Source organism: Vanessa atalanta, chromosome 4 (assembly GCF_905147765.1).
Source record: "Vanessa atalanta chromosome 4, ilVanAtal1.2, whole genome shotgun sequence".
NCBI lineage: Eukaryota > Metazoa > Arthropoda > Insecta > Lepidoptera > Nymphalidae > Vanessa > Vanessa atalanta.
In genome coordinates this window covers 1,560,898-1,582,247 of record NC_061874.1, presented here as the reverse complement: position 1 = coordinate 1,582,247, position 21,350 = coordinate 1,560,898, and the positions used below count along the sequence as shown (strand labels likewise).

The following is a 21,350-nucleotide window of genomic DNA, read 5'->3' as shown; positions in this document are numbered from 1 at the left end:
GAACAAACTAATGAAATACCTTCTTAAGAACCCGATATCGGTATACTACTGGTGACTTAGCTCAAAGACTGAGTCTCAGATAGTTGATAATGTAAGCGTTCTGAACACAATGTTACAGGACAGTCAATCTGTATTTCAAATGTTGGAAAAGAGTAACTACTGAGTTTCTTGCCGGTTCTTCACGGTAGAATATACATTATATACAAAAGAGCTTGTAAAAATCTACTCGAATAAAGTATATTTTGATTTTGCATCTTTTGGGCGGAGGGTTTTTTTCTGTAATTTAAATATCTTGTTTGTTTTGAATTAATTTATTTTTAAATTATTAATATAAGTGTCTAGAGATTTAAATAAAAATTTTAAAAAGGTATTTATAATATGCTTACCTGTAGTACAGTAACGAGACGAGAGCGTGGAGTAGTAAGTTCACGAGATGATAACCAGCTGGTTGCAGCCCATGCACCGCGTAGTTCCATCGGAAAGTGAGTACCGTTAATGGACGGTACGATTTGTGTGATTGTTCCTGAAAAGAGGAAACACTTTTAAATATACTGAGTTTGAATTGTATCTATATTAAAAATACGTTGTATATTTTTTGGGATTAAAATACTTTCACATCCCTTCACCGACTAAAAAATGTTGTACGTCCTGTATGGACTTATGTATTCTTACATTTATAAACGTCTTTTGTTCTCATTTATTAATTCAGGCAAGGCAAATCAGAATATCGTGAAGAAGGAAGCAAGAGAAAAGGACTTTGTCGAGGAGTGCGACTTCATCCATAACTCGATTACTTATCCGATCATTTTGTAATCATAATAAAATGTTAATTTGATGAAATGACCCGTTCAATCATTCAATTATCCTTCTTACGTCTAAAACATTAATCAAAACCAAGACATTGCTATAGTCCAACTATTGAATTCCTAAATATACTTCATTCAAGTAAAATTAAACTAAAACAAATGCTTAAATTATACAGTTTCAGAATTAAGCAAAGCTACTCATTTATAAATAAATCACCTTTTGTGGTTCTTGCTTAAACCTATAAAAATGTCGCTGTCATAAACATGAGTTATGAGCGAACAAAATTAGTAAGCGTTTGGGTTGTGGCTGCTTCTTTAAATGAAATTCCATGTCAGGTGGTAGGTGGTAACTGAAACCATTACCATTAGTCACGGCGACAATATGTTAGAGCCAATAAATATAAGTCATAACAGCTCATATTACTAAAAGGTCCGCAAATTCATGCAAATATTCTGGTTTTGCTTGCTCAAATTTTATATGATATCTTCATTTATTTATATAAATAAAGTTAATATTTATTTGTTAGATTATACATCTTTTTTTTTTATTTAATTAAAAGTAATAATTTTCTTCCCGATTTCAGTCAAGTGACCAATCTTAAGGGCTAGTGGCCAACTGCGCAAGTAGTAATGTGCTACCACACCAATGTATGCTTAAACACAGATTTTGTCTTTGTTCTCTCATTCTCTTATTCCAATGGGAAGCTTCTCTGAGGCACGGGACTGTAAAACACTAAACACTTTTAAACTTCGGACTGCCGTTGAGGATATCCAGGACTTCCAGATCTGCAACCGTATAAGCAAATCACTAGACGAATGAGGCGATCATTAAAACTATTGATGAATAGCTGGAGCGGTATATACAATGCTGAATTCTAAGATACACTATGGTTTGGATGCCATTAAATTGCGCAGTTGATTGGGGTGAGCCTTGTGATGTTGACTTGTGTGTGTGTCTAACGAGCTCGCATCGATGTAAACGTATGCAAATCGAAAATTGTGTTAAATTAATTGTCCGGTAAATTGTTTAGTTGGTGCAATGGTTATTTTAACCGTCTGCTGTAATGTTTACGGTTCGAATTTTGCTCAAGGATAGTGTTTTTAAAGGTTATGTGTGTGGTGTCTAAGTGTGATAAATTGTTTCCAAGAATTTTAATTCATGATTTTCGATTGGAAGTGTTTGTTCAACTATGTAAAGAATAAGCTACCACTATGCAATTTATTTTTAAAACGATGAATTATTTTTTATAACGATAGGTCGAACATATATGTCATCGTAAGCCTTATTTGTTTTTCAAACTTTTCTAAGAAAAAAATATATATCATCGCACCCGTGGATATCGTAAGTTAAAAAGGGATTACTTGTAAAGAGCATTTACCGATCGAACGTGTACGTAACTTTAACCATCCACAGAGAATCAAAGTATCAGCAAAAGTATACCCAAGGTTTGGTATCAAACAGTCGGCAAGCTGTAAAATTCTGCCACGTTAAAAAAAAGCGGTTTAAAGAAAAAAGAGAATCGAAAGTCTGATGATATCTCATTTAAAATAAGCGAATAATTTAATGCACAAACAAATTATTTAAAGCGTTTAAGTGCTAACAAGAATTTCCTGATCTGAAGCACGATGAACACACAATGCTTAGAATCGAACAAACATTTGCCTTTACCATACAAGCAATTACTGAACAGTATCAAACTGTCGACCTACAGATAGCGTGAGAGAACTAGACGGTTATATGTTGGCGTTTTATTACTAAGTCGTTTAAAAGCTGGTATTACGATATACCATATCTATAAAAAAGAGCAAGTATACAGTTTTTTTTTTAATTTAAAATTGTCAGACAGCCACCTAATGGTGGATCGCCTAATGGTAACGGTGGTTGTGAGAATTATTAAGGATTCTTAAATACTTAGTAATGCTTTTTGAGGGTGGTTTCAACTAAGACGGATTTGCATAACGGGCTATTCTAACTTCAACCGTGTTTCTTATATTATGTTAGTAGGTTGACGATCAAATAGGTCATATTATGGTTTGTCCCCATTGCTCATAGACATTATGATATTTAAACAAATGTATATGGGAAGCGCGTCTCTCCGTTAAGCATACCAGCTTGGCGAGAACTTATGTTTTTGTAAAAACTTTTTTATATAATAAAAAAATAAATAAATTAGTACCATAAGCAATTTTATCCATTCCTTATTACGTTAATGTATCACCAACCATGTGAACTAAGATGGCTAAGTAATGGATGTATAAGTATTTCTCCTTGGCGTTACAATATTTGATCAGTGAGTGGAACCTACCCAGACAGCCTTACACAAAGCCCGAGTCATTTTTTAATAGAAATAGATAATTTTACAAAAACAATAAAACTTATCGCTTTTAAAAAAGCTTATCGCTCCTCGTGATGCAAAGTTAAAGGTTTGAAAGAGCCGAGGTTAAGATATATAACCTTAATATACCTATATTGTATAGGAATTTGCAATAGTTTACCAAATAAAACATATTGATATAATATGTATTTTATTTGTAAAATCAAATAATATAATGTTCAGCATTATTATTTTCATAAAAGTGCAAATTAACGTTACATAATATTATGGTTGGCTATAAAACATTTTAAATATGAAATTAAAATATTATAAAGTGTGTTGATAATAAGTAGCCAAGCCAAAATGCCGGAAGCACCGCCTGGACGTTTAAAAAGTAAAAAGCACTTCCAAAAATACACCAGCCTTTCGTTCCTAAGTGGCAGGGGCTAAATGTAGCGATAATTCTTTGTAGTGGACCGACATACGCAAATATGTATGATAATGAACCCTATGTTCCTTGTTTTAAGTGTCTCATTTGAATACGTTAGACGTGAACGGAAAATAAAATGTCTTTATCTTCTCGTTTTGTTTTTATTTACAAAATTATAAATTTTCATTTATTACTGCTAGATACTGACAAATAAAGTATTTTGATATAATTCTTAATGTATGTGCGTATGTGTGTGTGTGGGTGTTATATTAAAAATGAAAGTTATATAGCTGTTTTATTATGGTCGTCTTCATTGTGGCTTTAATACTATTCAAACGAAATACTCGCAATATTCCACAAAAGAGTCAGATCACAAAATAGCAATACGTAAATAAACCTTATAGGAATCTTAAAGCGAAACGCCATTGAAATTAAAACATTACTTTTCTAATTAGCTAATTAATCATTAGAGACACAATAAAGACGAAAATATTCCTCGTAGTTTTGTGTTAAAAAAAGAAAATGGCGAACCTGCTTCGAGTTAACTAGTTAGATCTATAAGACAAAAGTAATAAAGTTTATTTCCACAAACATTAGCCTGCGAAATGTAAAATAGTTTTTCATGTAACCATTCCATTGTGGAAGCCGGACTTATTTCATTTGGCACGATAATATATTGTTACAGAGGATATAGAGAAACGAGAAATGCTATTGTCTGTTGTTCTTATGTTTAACTAAAGTAAAAAAAAAAAATAATACCTACGAAACAAAATGTACTTGTTAGATAAAATAAATATATTGTACGATATTTTTGTATGTGCGGTGGTGTTGTAGTTAACTCTTGGATAACGGATCTTGAGGGTCAATATTTGATTTGATTTTGGATTTTTGTCAAGGAATTTTCCTCAGCCTCGACAGGCACGAAGTTCCAAGTTTCACACTTGGAAATCATGCAGGTCTAGTCCTGCGTGTCAGATTGCCTTTCCATGTATAAGTGAACGTGTACAGTGGACTTGTACTTGCACACATATATATCGATTTAAAAGATTTGGTCTGAAATATATATCATTATTATCACACCGTAATTGCTACTTAGGTTTGGTTTATTAATATATTTACGTAATGATTATTGAAGTTTCTGTTCTATTATCAACAGGCAAAATCGCAGAATTTTATAAGCAAAATGTATGTGTTGAACAGTTCGTTATCCTAAGTAGGTAAACTGGATTAACGCGCTAATTTAATTATTTCCCGGAGAAGCACCGTGCCATTAATCTCATTAATACTATAATCCTATTTTTATTTTAGGACTATCATGATGACGTCAATTTATACTTAATGTATTTCGATTATTTAATTACGTGTTATATATAATTAACTTGCATAAAATATTATGTTGCATTTCAACTTCGGACATTCCGTCAGAATCAATCAAATCAAAATATACTTTATTCAAGTAAGCTTTTACAAGCACCTTTGAATCGTCATTTAACAAACTATATCAAGTGAAGCTTCGAAGTTCGGAATGTAGATTCTACCGAGAGGAACCGGCAAGAAACTAAGTAGTTACACTTCTTTAACAACTAAAAATACAGTCATGTTAGTTAAATACAATTATGTACCTATGTAATATATGCTTGATCCGCACCACCTAGCTGTCCGAAAATTCACAATAGCGCTATTTTCTGCTTTGCACAACCACTCTGCGGAACTAGCATTCGCAAACCGATATGACTTGGAAACCTTCGAGAAAAGAGCCTAAACATTTCTTATAGGCCGATAACGCCCGCAAGGATCCCTTTGTTGCAGATGTCCATGGGCGGTGGTAGTTACTTTCAATCAGGTGGGCTCCTGCCCGTTGGTCATCTATACCATAAAAAATAATAATCAGGCGTGTATTCGATATGCAAATATGGTGGGTTGAACAAATATGTAGAAAAGCGTATTAAAATTTTAGTAATATTATATAAATATTGCGTATTACGATGAATATTTATTTACATAAGAACTATTAATATTAGGTCCTCAGCTTAGACAAATATTAATTAAAATTATTACTGTAAATAAATCATGACCGCGTGGAATGGTGGCAATGCTAGCAGCATTTCCCCGTAGAATCGCAATTCCGATCCTCTGGGCAAAAAACGAACCAGACAGTATGACGGGAGGGTCACCAGTGGAGGCAATAAGCCGAGGTGTTATACTTTTAATGATGCTTTTTGCACTACTACTATTGTGTATTTGATATTTTAATGGTGGTAGAGCTTTGTGCAGGCCCGTCTAGGTAGGAACCAACACTCATCAGATATTCAAACAAGCAGTAATAATTAGTTTAATTATGTTTTGGTTAGAAAGATAACTGCGCCAGCTTAACTACCAACATTTTACTTCCGATGGTTGGTGGCGAATTGGCGATGTAATTGGTAATATTTGTTACAAGTCCAATGAAAAGTCTCTGCGTGGTGGTGACAATTATCATTATAATATGAAACTATGCTTTGATATGTGTATAAAAATGTATACGTGAATAATTGTACGAGTGGAATAATTTGACGCTATACATGGAATATATTTTGTAAGTTACATTATATAATAGAATCTTAGCTTTATTAGTAAGATCATAACAAAAGATCCAACTAAAAGAATCATTCAAATTAATTTTTAGATACCATATACATCTTTAAACTATTTTTAAATGTAGCATAGAAAAAATAATCATTAATATTTTCAACTACTTTTTTTGAGTGTTTACGACCAAACGTAGATCAGGTTTAGTGTAGACATAGGCACAATAAGAATAAGCTCACTCATACTTATGTTTCTAATTCCTTAATAACATGTTACTCAACCATGATCATCGTAATAACACTATTATTCCTAATTGAATAACATAAATCCTACAAATACGACAAGTTCAATAAATAACGAACAATCCGACCGAAGTCGTTAGCTATAACGAGTCCAAAATGAATCGTTGTAACGATGCTACGAACGGGTTAAACGGGCTGACCGATATGATTTTGTTGAATATTTTATTCGTTCGCCAAAAAAAATTCAACAAACGGAATTTTCAATGGGCAGTAAAATTCAAGCTATCGAGGTCGCGACCAGTTACATCTGCTTTTGTTAAGTTTTATCAGTTAATTGAGCAGCCAGCCATTGTTGGATATAAACATAATATTTTGTATAGCATTATCCGGGTAATGTTACATATGCCAGACGGGAAAAGCAGGAAGTACATTATCGTGTAGCGCTGTGTCACGGTCTGATAGTTCCTGGCGCGCATTAAAACTATATTTGCTTTGTTCATATTGTGTAATTGTTGTTTGTTTGAGCAGCTCGTGTTTAATTGTTGGTAGCTTTCCATATAAGTACATCTTGTGTAATTTTAGTCGTTTGACGTCGAGTTGTAATGTGTAAAATTAAATGGCTCGCTTTAATACGGGGATGACGAAATTACTTCATAACATCCCTGCTATATATAGGGAGTGAAAATAGTTTTGCCGGTGGGCGCTAAACGACTTGTAGGAGTTATTATGTTAGTTAAGCTTAGTTTTAAATATAACTATTATTATTTTATGTATAAATATTATATTATTTTATGTTTAAGTATTTATATTAAATATTATCATCGATTTTCACAGAACGTCATAGCTACATAGGGTACTGTTGATAATCAGCGTTGGGTTTTGGACCTTGGAAGCTGAATGGTACACCTATTTTGGACACTATTACTATCATTGCTTACCAAATCTCTTTTTTTATATTTTCCTTCTTGGTGTGTATTTTTGTAGATTAAGTGGTATATACTTTGTTTATTTTTTTATTTGTCATAATTCTTTTCTTCATATACTATTTATAATTGTGCCGCGTCCTAAATAATCGTTTCTTTCTTTCGTTCCTAAGGTTTTATTATTATATTGCCATGTGTTGATTTCTCACATATATACGGGATGTGTTTTTTTATTATATTGATTACCATCTGATTAATGGTCACCACCACCTCGAATAGACTTTGGAATTGTTTAATATTACCAATTACATCGCCAAAGCGCGACCAACCATGGGTTGAAAAATGTTATTATGTTAGTAGTTGTACTAGGACAGTTACCCTTCAAACTGAAACATAAGAAAACTAAGTATTACTGTTTATAAGAAAACAATAATTATAAGAAATAAGAAAAAAAAATAACAATAATTAAGGGAACAATGTATGAACTAGTATGTTCGTATGTTCTTGTATAAATTCTCGAATGTATATGACGTCCGTTTACTAGATTACCTAAAGCCGAGACGACGGTTTGTTTTCATTGTGTTACAGTCTGCAGGTAAGTCCATCTGTATAATTGTAGACGAAAGACAACATCTTCAGTGGGACGTCGGATAACATTACCTACGGAACTAAATTCCCGAATTCAACGTTACTAAAATGTATGTTCGGAATAGAGTTTCTATTTTGATATTATGTAACCGTACTTTTCAATTATCTACGTAGATCTAGATTCACGATTGCGTGTTCGCGCTAATTACGGAAACTTCTTTGTAAAGAACATTTATATATATTTAGAGCAGCCTAGAAGTATTCCACAAAGAATTTTTATCCTCTTGAGTTGATGAGGAGAGCGGTGGAATATGCTTGGAAGAACTCATTCCGTCACGCTGCTCTAAACGGGGAAACACATGTGGTAAAATTTCACCCGATAAATTCAGTTTTCTCAAGATGTCTTCCGTCCTCAATGTTGTAAAGTTATATGTGCATATTCTATACTTAAAATCATAAGAAAATAAAGTATACATTTGTTTGTATCGTTCAAAAAGATACGACAAAAGTGTGCGACAAATTCACAGGTCACCAAAGGTCACGTGGCCTTATAAATGTAGTGCTACCCGTTGAAAGCTGCGACGGTTTAATAGTCTATTTTAAACGAATTACTATTTAGTTGGGACGTTTGCCTTTTAACAGTTAAACGGATTAAAATAAAATTCGCTAAAAAGTTTCTTATGTAAGAGGTTAAAGGATATTGTTATAAATAAAGAAAAACAAAACTAGGTGTCCATGTGTTTAATCGGTCTTAATAATTCGGTGAAGGAAAACATCGTGAGGGATATACATAGTTTCAATGACGTTCTGCATCATGAGTATACACCGACCAGCAATGGGGCAGAGTTGTCGAATTAGTTCCAGACCTTCCACTTAAGGGAGCCCTGGGACATTTACAGGTTGGCCGTTACAATTATGAATAACAACTACCGAAATACGCTATCGTTATTTTTTCATACTATAAATATATCATTCTTATCACGAGTCTGAGTGTCGCTGGGGAGAATAGCAGACGTTTTATTGCTTTTTTATTTTTATTCCATTTTACATTTCGTTTTTCAAATTTACCGAATTGACATTATTTGACAATCGGCGCTTCGTACCTTGTTTTGAAATTTGCGTTGTGAATTATTAAACTGTATTAAACACGAAAAAATTAAACACATATTAACTTCTTCATAATTTAATTGTACGTTATAAATACGAATTATATAATTAAAAGGCAACTTGATAAAAAAAGTTAGAAGTAATTTTTACGCAAAGGTATTAATGATAATTCCTAAAAATAAATAAATATTTTTTAACGACTGATTATTGTTTGCTTTAAAATGTAATCTTAAGTGCATAGAGGATGTCAATCAAAGTATATTTTAAACATTGGCTGCAAACGAGAAAGCATCTCGTGGACCCTTAAATTTCTGAACAGATTAATGTCAGCGCTGTCTCTCGTACACAAGGGTAGAATGGGTGAGGATGTCGTCTTGATTTATTGCCGGTTCAGTGGTGAAATTTGTGGGACAATATTGTAATAGATTTTGTTTGTATATATACCTTTTAGTTTCACGCTTTTCAAATCGTATCCAACATGAGTGAGTTGATAATATTATCATGATCTCTAAAAGGATTAAAGAGTTAATGCGACCTATGTATATACAAAATGAAATTGTTGTGAGTTTTTTTTTGTTGCATCATTTTATTATCTGTTACGAGTATTTAAATGCCACGTAAATGTACTTCACGTATAGTTGCGATTCATTTCAAGTGAATGCGGGAATATGGTATAGAAATGAATAAAAACTGTGCCGCCCGCCTGTATATAGAATTATGAAATTGATGACGCTATTAATTGTTTTATAAGACGTTGGCGCTGTATGAAATTTTAAACACTTATTACATAACGGATGCGCCTATAGTTTATGTCTCTTGTGCAAGTAAGTACACTGGCTCAGTCACCCTTCAAACCGGAATACAACAAAACTAAATATTGTTGGGCGGAAAATATATGATGAGTGCTACACAGAGAGGCTTGCACAAATCAGTACTACCAAGTAATACAATTGAGACGACGAGTAAATACAGACAAGGAAGATGTTCAAGATGCGGCCCTATTGCTATGACAGCAATCTCTTCCAGACAGCCTCAAGGAAAAGAAAATAAGAAAGAAAAGTAGCGTGCACATGCCATAGATTACATATAAATATAGATAATGTTTTATTAGAATTATTAAATATGTTCAAACATATAATGATATAAGTGAAACTACAGGAACATGGGACCTTATATGGTATAAATTATATTAATAACAGTACCAATGTCTAGTGGCGATCACATACCATCAGGCTCATTGGTGAGTTTATCTATTTATTTGAAATAAAAATGTTAGCTTAATAAAATAAAATAACTCTTAGTTATAATAATATAATCAGTTTTGACAGTATTCAACGAAATTATTATTAGCTCAGAGCAATAGGAGCGTGAAATAAGGTTGATATATCTTAATCTAGATTTATTCATACTTTGTATTATACATATATGTACGTAGATATATACAAGTGTTTACATTTATTGATTTCTTTTAAATCGGAGTATATAATAATATATGTATAATATATGTTTTTTTTTTATGGCATTGGTTGGCAGACGAGCATATGGGCCACCTGATGGTAAGCTTATTAAATGTTACTTGGTATACTATTAAATGTAACTTACGTGAGATCTCTATTTGCGTTTCGTTTATCGTAAACATTCAATCTTATTTTGTCTTTATTGTTTTTAATTAACAAATATATAAATAAAAGAAAACTACTCAGAATAATGTCCAACTCATTGCAAGGCCTATTCTTGAAGCTTGGAGCTTATTCCACTACACTGCCCTATACACGCTGCCACACATGTGGCAGATCTCTAGCCGACAAATTCGCTGCGCTCGATTTGATTTATAAACACAAATTGAGTACGTTAATATTCATTAATATTTGATCGGGTTTGAATGAACAATCTTCCATAAAGATTTACGTGTTCTAGCTACTGGGCCGTCGTTACGACTAAGGTAATTCTAATAATTCATCATATTGCATACGAATACCATATCCAAAAAAAGAACAGTACTGAAAAGCATGGAGGTACAATAAATTATTAAATACAGATTGAAAATAATATACACTGCAACACAGATAAAATATAATCACGTGATACTCCGCCGTGTACTGTGAGGAACAGCCTCGTCAGTTTACAAATAACTTAAGAAGAACTTCTTATTGGTTTTGTGCCTTTTCAAAATCAAAAAGCAGTGACTTATCTATAAATTATGGATGTATGCTGTTGCGAAGTTTTCTGCACAAAGACGCTCTGATATCTACAAGTCCTATATAAAGTTTTGTTGTAGCTGTTCAAGTTTTGTGTTCAGCGCTCGAACTGGATGTCTTGTCGACAACTTCCGTATAAATAATTATATCATACAGATTATATAGAATTATACACATACGTGTAAAAAAAAAAATTACTTTGCACAAAAAATTATGTGGTTTGTTATAACTTATTAAGGAATGTATGTTGAAGTTGGGATTTTTTTATGACATTGGTAAGCTGACTTGCACATGAAATACCTGGTGTTTATTGGTCACCACTGCCCAGAGACATTGGCGCCGTATATTTTTTTTAAGCATTCTTTATACGACAATGGGTATTCCAATATTGGAGCTAAGATGTTATGTCCCTTGTGCCTGTAGTTACACTGGCTGACTCACCCTTCAAACCGCAATTCAACTATTAAGAATTGTTGCTTGGCAATAGAATACATGATTGGGCGTTTATAAAAATAAAACTTCGCAATTTGTACCAATATTTTTAAGGATATTACAAGATATGGATATATGTATTTGAAAAAACGGCGTAAGGCGTCTGATAAGATTTATTAGCGGAAAGGTGGATTGATCTCTCAGCTTAGCACGATACTTATTGTCAAATCCTTCATTCAATACACAAACATTTACCTGCTTATTGTTTGTCAAAAATCTATCACCGGTTTAGACAAAAAGGTAGAATATTCATTAGGATTAGAATATTATTACAAGGACAAATATAAAATATTACATAAGCATAAATACATAAGCAGCCCGTAATTGTCCCACTGCTGGGATAAAGACCTCCTCTCCCTTTGAGGAGAAGGTTTGGAGCATATTCCACCACGCTGCTCCAATGCGGGTTGGCGGAATACACATGTGGCTGAATTTCGTTGAAATTAGACACATGCAGGTTTCCTCACGATGTTTTCCTTCACCGCCGAGCACGAGATGAATTATAAACACAAATTAAGCACATGAAATTTCAGTGGTGCCTGCCTGGGTTTGAACCCGAAATCATCGGTTAAGATGCACGCGTTCTAACCACTGGGCCATCTCGGCTCTTATTATATAAAATATTATTAAATAATAAATATAATACGAGAAGAGTTACCGACAAAAAGTTATATCGGCCAAAAATAAATAATTACTATGGGGAAAGAACAAATAAATATATGGTACCAAAATTATTCAATAGAAATGTTATGCTAAGACAAAAAAATGAAATAAGCAGAAAACTGTTAAAGATTAAGTTAAGGGATTTGTTTCTCGATGAAGAAAAAATGTCACCATTGTGATATTTAAACAAATGTATATGGGAAGTGAATACTGTATTATTATTATTTTTTTTCTGTAATAAAGAGCGCGTCTCGCCGTTAAGCATACCAGCTTGGCGAGAACTTATGTTTTTGTAAAAACTTTTTTATATAATAAATAAATAAAAAAAAAAAAAAAAAAAAGTATCATGTCAGAGTAAGCGGTAAAAGAGATACGCCGAGATTTTTTTCAGCAATTTTTGTTTACGATGAAAATTGTTTTATCTTTTATATTGCCAATTATTCCATTTAAAAACTTATTTATGTTCTAATATACTTTTAAAACAAAATATTTTTTTGAATATTTTACAATCGAATATTTCTGAACTGTTTCTGAGACGCATCATTCTAATTTAATTAAAATAATGATTATCCCAGTTTAGTCACGCCTGTTCTTGATATTGAGAGAACATAAATAATAATTTCTAGAATAACTATTATTAAAATATTCACGATTGTTATTATTCGTTAACATTTGACATTTATGTTGGGCTAAATGCTTATTTTTGCCCGCGCGAAACGACGAGGCGGTTAGCTTTTAATATATAATAGAAACAAGATATTAGACATATGAATGTCAGGGCTGTCTCTACTGAACTAACACGGGCGAGTAATGGGCGGTAGACGCCATTTTGATTTATTACCGGTTCGACGGAAAATTTATTCGACGTTACGGTAATAGGAAAGTTTAGCTTTGGGCCTCTCATTATAATTCTGTGTGCTTAAATGTTCATTATTCGCGGTTATTATACTGTATATATGTCTGACTTGTTACGGGTCAATTAAAGAGTAGAAATTTTAGTATGGATGAAGAATTACGATCTTAGTATTAAGAAATATAAGTTAGAAAAATAGTAAAGTGCAACTGTCACAGCTGATCAAAGGCCAAGTCTCCTCTTTAGGAAAGGGATGGTGTTTTTTCCACTACACTGGTCTAATGCTGATTGGTATAACTGTGACAGGTTTTTATTCGACATATGTTTCTTCATGATGTTTTTTCTAAACCACGACAACGAAATGAATTTAAAACACAAATTGAGAAACAGAAACGCGTGAATATACCCTGGTGCTTACTAGATTTTGAACCGGAAATCTTTGGTTTTGATTCATGTTTTACCCACTGGGCTATTTCGGGTCTACGTATAATCTATTCCAAACATAACAGAAAAAAAGCCAAATAAACAACATTTGACAGCAAAATGACGCGATATCATATTCAATATGGATTTTCGAAAAAATGCTACATCCAATAGAATAGGTCGTATGTTAGATATTTTAGGAAACAAACAATAATGACACTGACACCAGTGTACCATATCTCTTTTTCAACATAAGACATAATAGTTTCTGTGTTTGATTATACAGATATGAGTAGATTTTACAATACCGAGCAGAGCTTAATTATTACATAACAGATATATAAAAGATACTATGTTGACTTTGACGTTATTTCCTCGTCGCGGTACGTCAAAATTAATTGTCACGTACACTGCGTATTGTTCAAATGACGTACGGTTTCCTGCTTGATTGTCATTGTACAGAAAGATACACTATAAAAACAGCAACATTATGTACGTATAAATAAATATTATATATTATTATAACGTACTAGTTTTCGTCCGTTGTGAGATCGTATATAACTTGGACAGATTAGGTACGATATTTTTCTGTAACCCTAACAACGTATACTAACACAAACGCACGGCACTCGCGTACGTATGTAAACAAAACACTCGCACACGCACGATATGATTTATGTTACGTTCTTATAAGTGAAAAGGAAATTACAGTAATAGAGAACCTGTCAATTATTTGTAACTTAATGACGATGATGCCGATCAGTCAGTCTCAAAGGAGACCAGTCAACCACGTAGGAAATATTTAAATACGAGTATATGAGCAATTTCTATTCTTCTCTCTTAATTCTATGGAATGAAATCCTACGAAATTGGCCACGATCGGCACGAGTTCAGGCGCAGGACCAACAGCTTTACTTTCCGAGGCACGATAGTGTACACACCTCCAATCACCGGACTAGTAAAAATTCAGACTGTTGTTACTGAGAATTTTCGTCAGATCCAATAAATATTTATCGTTCCGACCTAGGATTTGATCCCAGAACCTTATATCTAGCCACTAGACTCAAGAGTTTGCCAAATCTTGATCACCAAGTTCCCAAGCGTGTAACATTGTTAACCTAACTCGTGATTTGTATTACCATCTAAGTTTTTTTTTTTATGTCATCGGTTGGCGGGCGAGCATATGGACCACCTGATGGTAAGTGGTCACCACCGCCCTTAGACAAAGGCGCTGTAAGAAATATTAACCATTCCTTACATCACTTATGCGCCACCAACCTCGGGAACTAAGATGTTATGTCCCTTGTGCCTGTGATTACGCTGGCTCACTCATCTTTCTAGCCGGAACACAACAATACAAAGTTGATTGTAAAGTAATAAAACTATTTTTGTAAACATTAAATGCTTTTATATAAAGACTAGCTGATCCCCGCGGTCCCACCTGCATCAAATGTCGCTGCCTTGGCCTTATGGGTTCTATTGTAATATGTAGTTTATAAAAGTGATTGTAAAAAAGAGTCTATAAGGACATCTGTGCGGTGGTCTTTATTGGAGGGGATCTTAACATTAGTTCACAACGCTGTTTTAATGTCTGTATGATATCTCTTCACGCTTTAATCAGTACCGATTTAGATGAAATTTCATATCAAGATAGTTTGAGTCTCAGGTATAACCTTATATGTAGGTAAGGCATTTTTTCACTCCGCGAGGTATTTAAATAGGGCGTGAAGGTTTCTGTAAAGTGTAAAGCCGCGAGTTCAGCTAGTGCACAATAGATTGTTGTAGCGTATTTAGGTGTATGCGTACGTTGAAACGTCTATGTTTTGTCTATGGAATGATTTGACGTATGACGTACTTCCTTTTTCTCTTCCCTTCTGGTGCGAGCCGCGGTAACGTGTGTTATGTGAGTGCGCTTTTAAATTAGCTTGTGTAACGGACTTATCCTTCTCCTATAATATCACCCATCCCTTTGGCTGTGTTCTTCGAGCGTATGAAGACCAAGGGAGCGCTCCCAAGAAGAACGTGTCTTCACAAGTCCGAGCCCAGAGTTTTGACGTAACAACCCCTTTTTTTACCAAAAATACAGTCCTCTTTTCTCTCGCGTGTACAATTGTAATTATAATTATATGGACTTCTGATTTGGCGATTTTTAATAAGCTCATAAAATTTGTATAACAGAAGAGATTGTAGTGTATAACGATTTGGGGAAACTTTTGGAATTTTGGAATTAATTTTACTTTCTGAAGTTACAGGTGATCTGTATTTCGTTAAACCCACAGGGAGCATCCTGTACTTGATTGTAAGCGTAGTCTTGGAAAAACTGCTGTTATATATACAAACAAAATAGCGACTGACCCTTTTAAATATTTGCGCTAACAAATTCCATATGTTTGCTAGCGAATTTTATTTATTAAAAATTACGAAGGATAGTGATATAAAAAATTTATTCTTGAAATTTAAATGAACATATATATAACAATAGAAAAATATGGTAACAAAATTGTATAATTTGAGTATGGATATAACTGTTATTAGTCAAGTGTAAGTGGATTTTGAAGAGGGTTTTTCACGGTCTACTGTTTTATGAATATCTGGACATCGAATGGTGTGGATGGAACTTGAAATTCTGATGCGATGTCGATTGTGTAACATAAACCGCATCTATTTTTCAATCGAGACTGGATTCCTCACGATAATTTTCATGACCGTCACGCACGAGATTAATTTTTACAAATTACTGGAGCTGGAACCCACAATCTTCAAATTTGATGAATCCACGTTTTAGAGCTTCTCGCCGGTTCTTTTATAAATTAATACAATTTTCTAAAATGATGATTTCAAAGTGCTTATAACTCGACCAATGTTAATTTATTTACAGATAATAATATCAATCTATAACAATGGCACCTTTCGAATGACCTAACATAATTCCCCTCTTATGATAAACGGTACAAATGTGTGTCATGATTCTATGTTTACATATTAAAAAATATATCGACCCATCCACGAATAACAAAGGCTTTGTTATTAACAACATATTGAAAAGCGAGAGTTAATAACAAAGTTTTGGTATGTTAACGGTTTCTAAACAACTTCTTCTAATTTTAGTTTGTTAACCAATATTTAAATTTTCAGAATATTTTAATAGCTAGTATTTAGTTGAAAGGTTGAGGTTTAAGATTCACGCTAAGGGATTTTCTAATATTATTTTACATAAATGCGATCAGTTAGATGCTGGGTATTGTTTCAAGATAATGTTGAAAGATTTCCATAAAGATAAAGAAGTAGAAGTGAGAAACATCATCCTTCTGCCCTTATCGCAATTTTATTTGGGGTCGGTGCAGTATGTCTTCTTCTTCCATATTTTTCGGTCTGACGTCAACTCGCAAGTAAAATTCTTTCCAGCCATATTGTCTTTCACACAAACCATCCATCATTTCCTTTGGTCGTCCCCTTCCTCTATATCCATCCACGTCCATGCTCAAGACCTTCCTCACAACATGGTCCTCATTCCTAAATCCGATGATTTCAATATTTTCATGTACTCAATATGTGTTTATAATATGTACTTAAGCCATATCAACATTAACTCAACAGACATGACGATTCAAAAGTGCTTTTATGCCTACTTGAATAAAGAATATTTCGATTTTGATCTTAATTATTTATGACTAAACAGTACTGCGACCCACACTCGGTGATAGATACTTGTACTACTCATATTGTACCGCCAAACAGTATTGTTGTTTGTACAAGGGATGTAACAATAGTTCCCAAAGTTTGTGGCGCATGGGCAATGCTTCTTACAGCGTCAATGTCCATGGGCAATGGTGACTACTTACCATCAGGTGGCCTATTTCCTCGTTCGCTTACCTATGCTATAAAACAACTTCGAAATGGAATAAGATTTAAACCAAAAAATGTAACCAACTGTGGTACACTAGAGGCTTTTACTTTAAAGAAGAAAACACACAAAAATGTTCTCTGAACTAAAATAATATGAGGATTTTGGGGTGAGGAGTGCAAAAGTTCTTTAAAAGTTTCAAATTATATTAAAACTGTAGAAGAGACTTAATTTAAACGCAATAATTTGGCGCAAAATTTATAACAAATACCTTAATGCAAGATTAATTATTTTAATCAATTTTAATCGGTTCGATAAAATAAAATAAATCGAATTTGAAGTGATTGAAATCGTTAAGCTGACCTCGGCGCAACATCCGCAAGGCATTACAGTTGTGTACAACAGCGTGTAGTATTTTTTTATCTTTATTTCTCTCGACTAAGAAAACGTCCGAGGCACAAACCCAAAGAGTCAGGGCGGAAAATCGCTTAGAGCTAAAGGTTGCCTTTGACTAATCCGGGGTCGAACTCGCCGCGTTATTACCCGAGAAAAAAAAAGCAATTTAGATCTTAGTATAATACTTCGAGATAGGGCAACGTAATACAGTAACAATTACACGGATAACGACCGTCGGTTGAGTAATTGAAGAAGTGTTATTGTGTTGTAAAACGGCACAGTAATTTAAAGCACTCGTAAACAAGGGCGCGATAACAAATGCTATCGAGAGCTGCGGTCGGGATGCCGGTACACTACAAAAGTACGAAAATAAAATATTTTAGCATTCCATCCGCTCGAAATCGATGGGAATTCATATGCTTTGTTCCGCGTTATTGTTGCAACAATCAATTGCACGAGTTGCTGTTATGGACATAGTGATTTAATACACGAAATGTGAAAGATATGTACACAATTTAAATTTCCAATATTTTTTTTATTGAGTTTTTTTAGACTATTTCGGTTTAATACATATTGAATTTTCTGTGAAGTCGTTTCTGTTTTCATATATTTTGAGCCTTTGACATGGAAAGTGATATTGGTGGGGGTTCGACCTATGGTTAGGTTTTTATTAAATACAGTAACACTCTGTACGTGTCACGCTGTTGGACATAGGGGCTTGTTTCCTATTGAGCAGTTTAAAGTTTATTTTACCAAACAGTTTCAATATGGGTTAACGGATGAACATGCGGCAAAATTACATCGACACAGGCAGGTTTCCTCACGTTATTTTTCTTACTGAACACGAGATATATTGTCAGTGGAGTTTGTACGGAATCGAAACCGCTTTCTTATTATATTACGATCTATTGGGCTATCTATAAGTTTGTTCATTTTACAGTTACACAAAATCTAATAAACCGATTTAATTTTATAAATGTTTATTTATAAAAACTTATTACCAGTTTCATAAGTTACTTATTGTAAGAGAAAGCTTTACACTCAATGAAATCCTATATAGATCTATCCACTCTGCAAGGTTGCCCTCTTACTTAAGTTATCGTTTAATTACAAAAATAATCTAATGGATATTTTTTTTTGGTGTCGTTACTCGTATTTTAAACGTCTCACGCACACTGAGATAACTTACAAGCACGAGCGTCATTAATGCACGCCAGTAATAAAATTTAACGCGGAGTGGCGCGCCTTCATGAAACACAAAAGTCCATATAATAGCTTATTTAAATAAAAATATTTTGAATATGTCAACTTAGGTTTGAAATCAGGGCGCCGCAACCACACCGGCGATAGCCGGCAAGTATATAACGTAGGAAAAACAGCGTACGGGCCGCGTATCGGTCACATACGGCGCCGCCGCCCTGTCAGAATTTTGAGCAAATTTATGACGGTCAATATCACCCTTGTCGACTGTAAATTGTTGCTAATTCGTTCATATTGTGACAATTTGCCTTCGTTATATTTTTTGTTCCTAGCGGCTATCCGTATATCTCCCTTACTCCGTCCTCGCTAACACTGTTTTTATTCTTAATAAAAACATTGACAATATATAAATAATTAAGTTAAATTGTTGGATTTTTGCATGTATTTACAGTCCTGTACATACGAACATATAGACAAGCATAACTGTTGGTTCTTCGCCTGAACTCTCTTCGGCCGTGTCTTATTGCCGTCACATTGGATTAGAAAGAGAGAGAGGGAAAGAGTAGCAGCTCTCCGTCTTAGCGAATATACTTGGGTACTATATCTGGCCCAATAGGCTAGTCTCCATTGCGAATATCCAATATGGCCGATATTGGTTAGATCGCCATCACGAGCTGAGGGAGCGTGTACTCGAAATTGTCGAACACAAAACTATGACATATATAAAAAAATGTAGCATTAGTCAGACGGTATCACAACCTGGGAACGAAATGTTTGCCATCTATTCGTATATTTCTTAAATAGAAAAATGTTAACAATTATCAAATTCAATAGAAAAAAACGGTGATTTTTTTTCCAGTCCTGTTTTTTTAAACAATAGTGGTATGGAATGCAATGCTCCCACATTGAATAAAGGAGTTTTCAATATAAGGAACGTTATAATTATCTAGTTAAAACAGGTTTAATTAAATAAAATATTATTTGAGGATTAAAGCCGATGCATAATTTGATATAACCAATGTTTTTGATCGACAGCTAATAATAATATCAATTCAAGCGCTGCAATTTAACACAGATTAAATTTGCATAATTTCTATTGTTATTTTGATTATATATCACACTAGGTGATTACTTCACTAATGGTAAATAATTAAAAAAAAATCATGTACTGTGGTTTACATTAACATTACATACATTAACAGCCTGTAAATTTCCCACTGCTGGGCTAAGGCCTCCTCTCCTTTTCAGGAGAAGTTTGGAGCATATTCCACCACGCTGCTCCAATGCGGGTTGATGGAATACACATGTGGCAGATTTTCTTTGAAATTACATTGAAAATACGGGAGATATAATTTTTTACAGATATGTAGACTATATACCTATATCTGAGATATATGTTATTGAATTTCTTTTAGTAATGACTTTATATGTAAGAGTATTTTTATTCCGATTTATTTACTCAACTATTTATATATATATTTAAATGAATTATTTTAATTCATACTAAGTTTTATTTGTTAAATCCAATGTCATACAACAATATTAATCAAGAGTTTTTTCGAAAGCGATTCTATGAAAGAACATTCCGAACTTCACTCTCACGAGGCGTCCTTTCGCCTTGTGATATAAAATTATAATCCGAAGGAGTCAAGGGTTTTGAACGTAATGACGTGTCAGTTTTTTTGCTGGCTAAGATTGAAGGTAACCTAAGGAAAATTGGATTGCTACATAGATAGACACCGGTATATGGAAGATTTCTAAGAAATTTGTAGAGACAAAAATATATTGAAATCCCTTTTCATATTCTGTACGTGACTGTATATGTGAATTGTATTTTTTTGTAATTATATGTATATTTAACAACATTTTACTCATAGACTATTTATATATTTAGATAGAGTGTCGCACTACGTAAGAACTAAAATTAAACGAGCCAACTCTATTCTCTTTGTGTGGGTGACAGTTACGCTTGATACTCGCTACAAGTCATAATACTTTACTAGTGTGTGTACTTAGTGGCCAACTGTTGACTACTATTATTTTCGACGCGTTCTTAGCTTTGCCAATCTATCAAGACTCAATAAATAATATTCAAAGGTTTTATTTTACGTACAATTATCTATAACACGCGTTCGGACTGTGATGTTTGGCAAAGTAATAATATGTACAGAACCAGCGGAAAAATATAAAATTAATTTGAAATTAAATGTTATCTCTTACAAATACATTATATTGAATAAAATAAAACATAGTTTATGTTTATGCCTAACAAGTCAAACTTAAAAATCAATAACGTGTTTTT

At 33.4% G+C, this 21,350-nt stretch overlaps 1 protein-coding gene across 3 annotated transcripts in view; it reads right to left on the bottom strand.

Annotated features, from left to right (window-relative positions):
* The window catches only part of LOC125077727 (protein O-mannosyl-transferase Tmtc3), a 186,296-nt gene that overhangs the window by 36,117 nt on the left and 128,829 nt on the right, over positions 1-21,350 (bottom strand). For all 3 annotated transcript variants that reach the window (XM_047689742.1, XM_047689741.1, XM_047689743.1), the window contains one exon: positions 387-523. In XM_047689742.1, the coding sequence (XP_047545698.1) occupies positions 387-523 (137 nt within the window). The remainder of the gene's footprint in view (positions 1-386; positions 524-21,350) is intronic.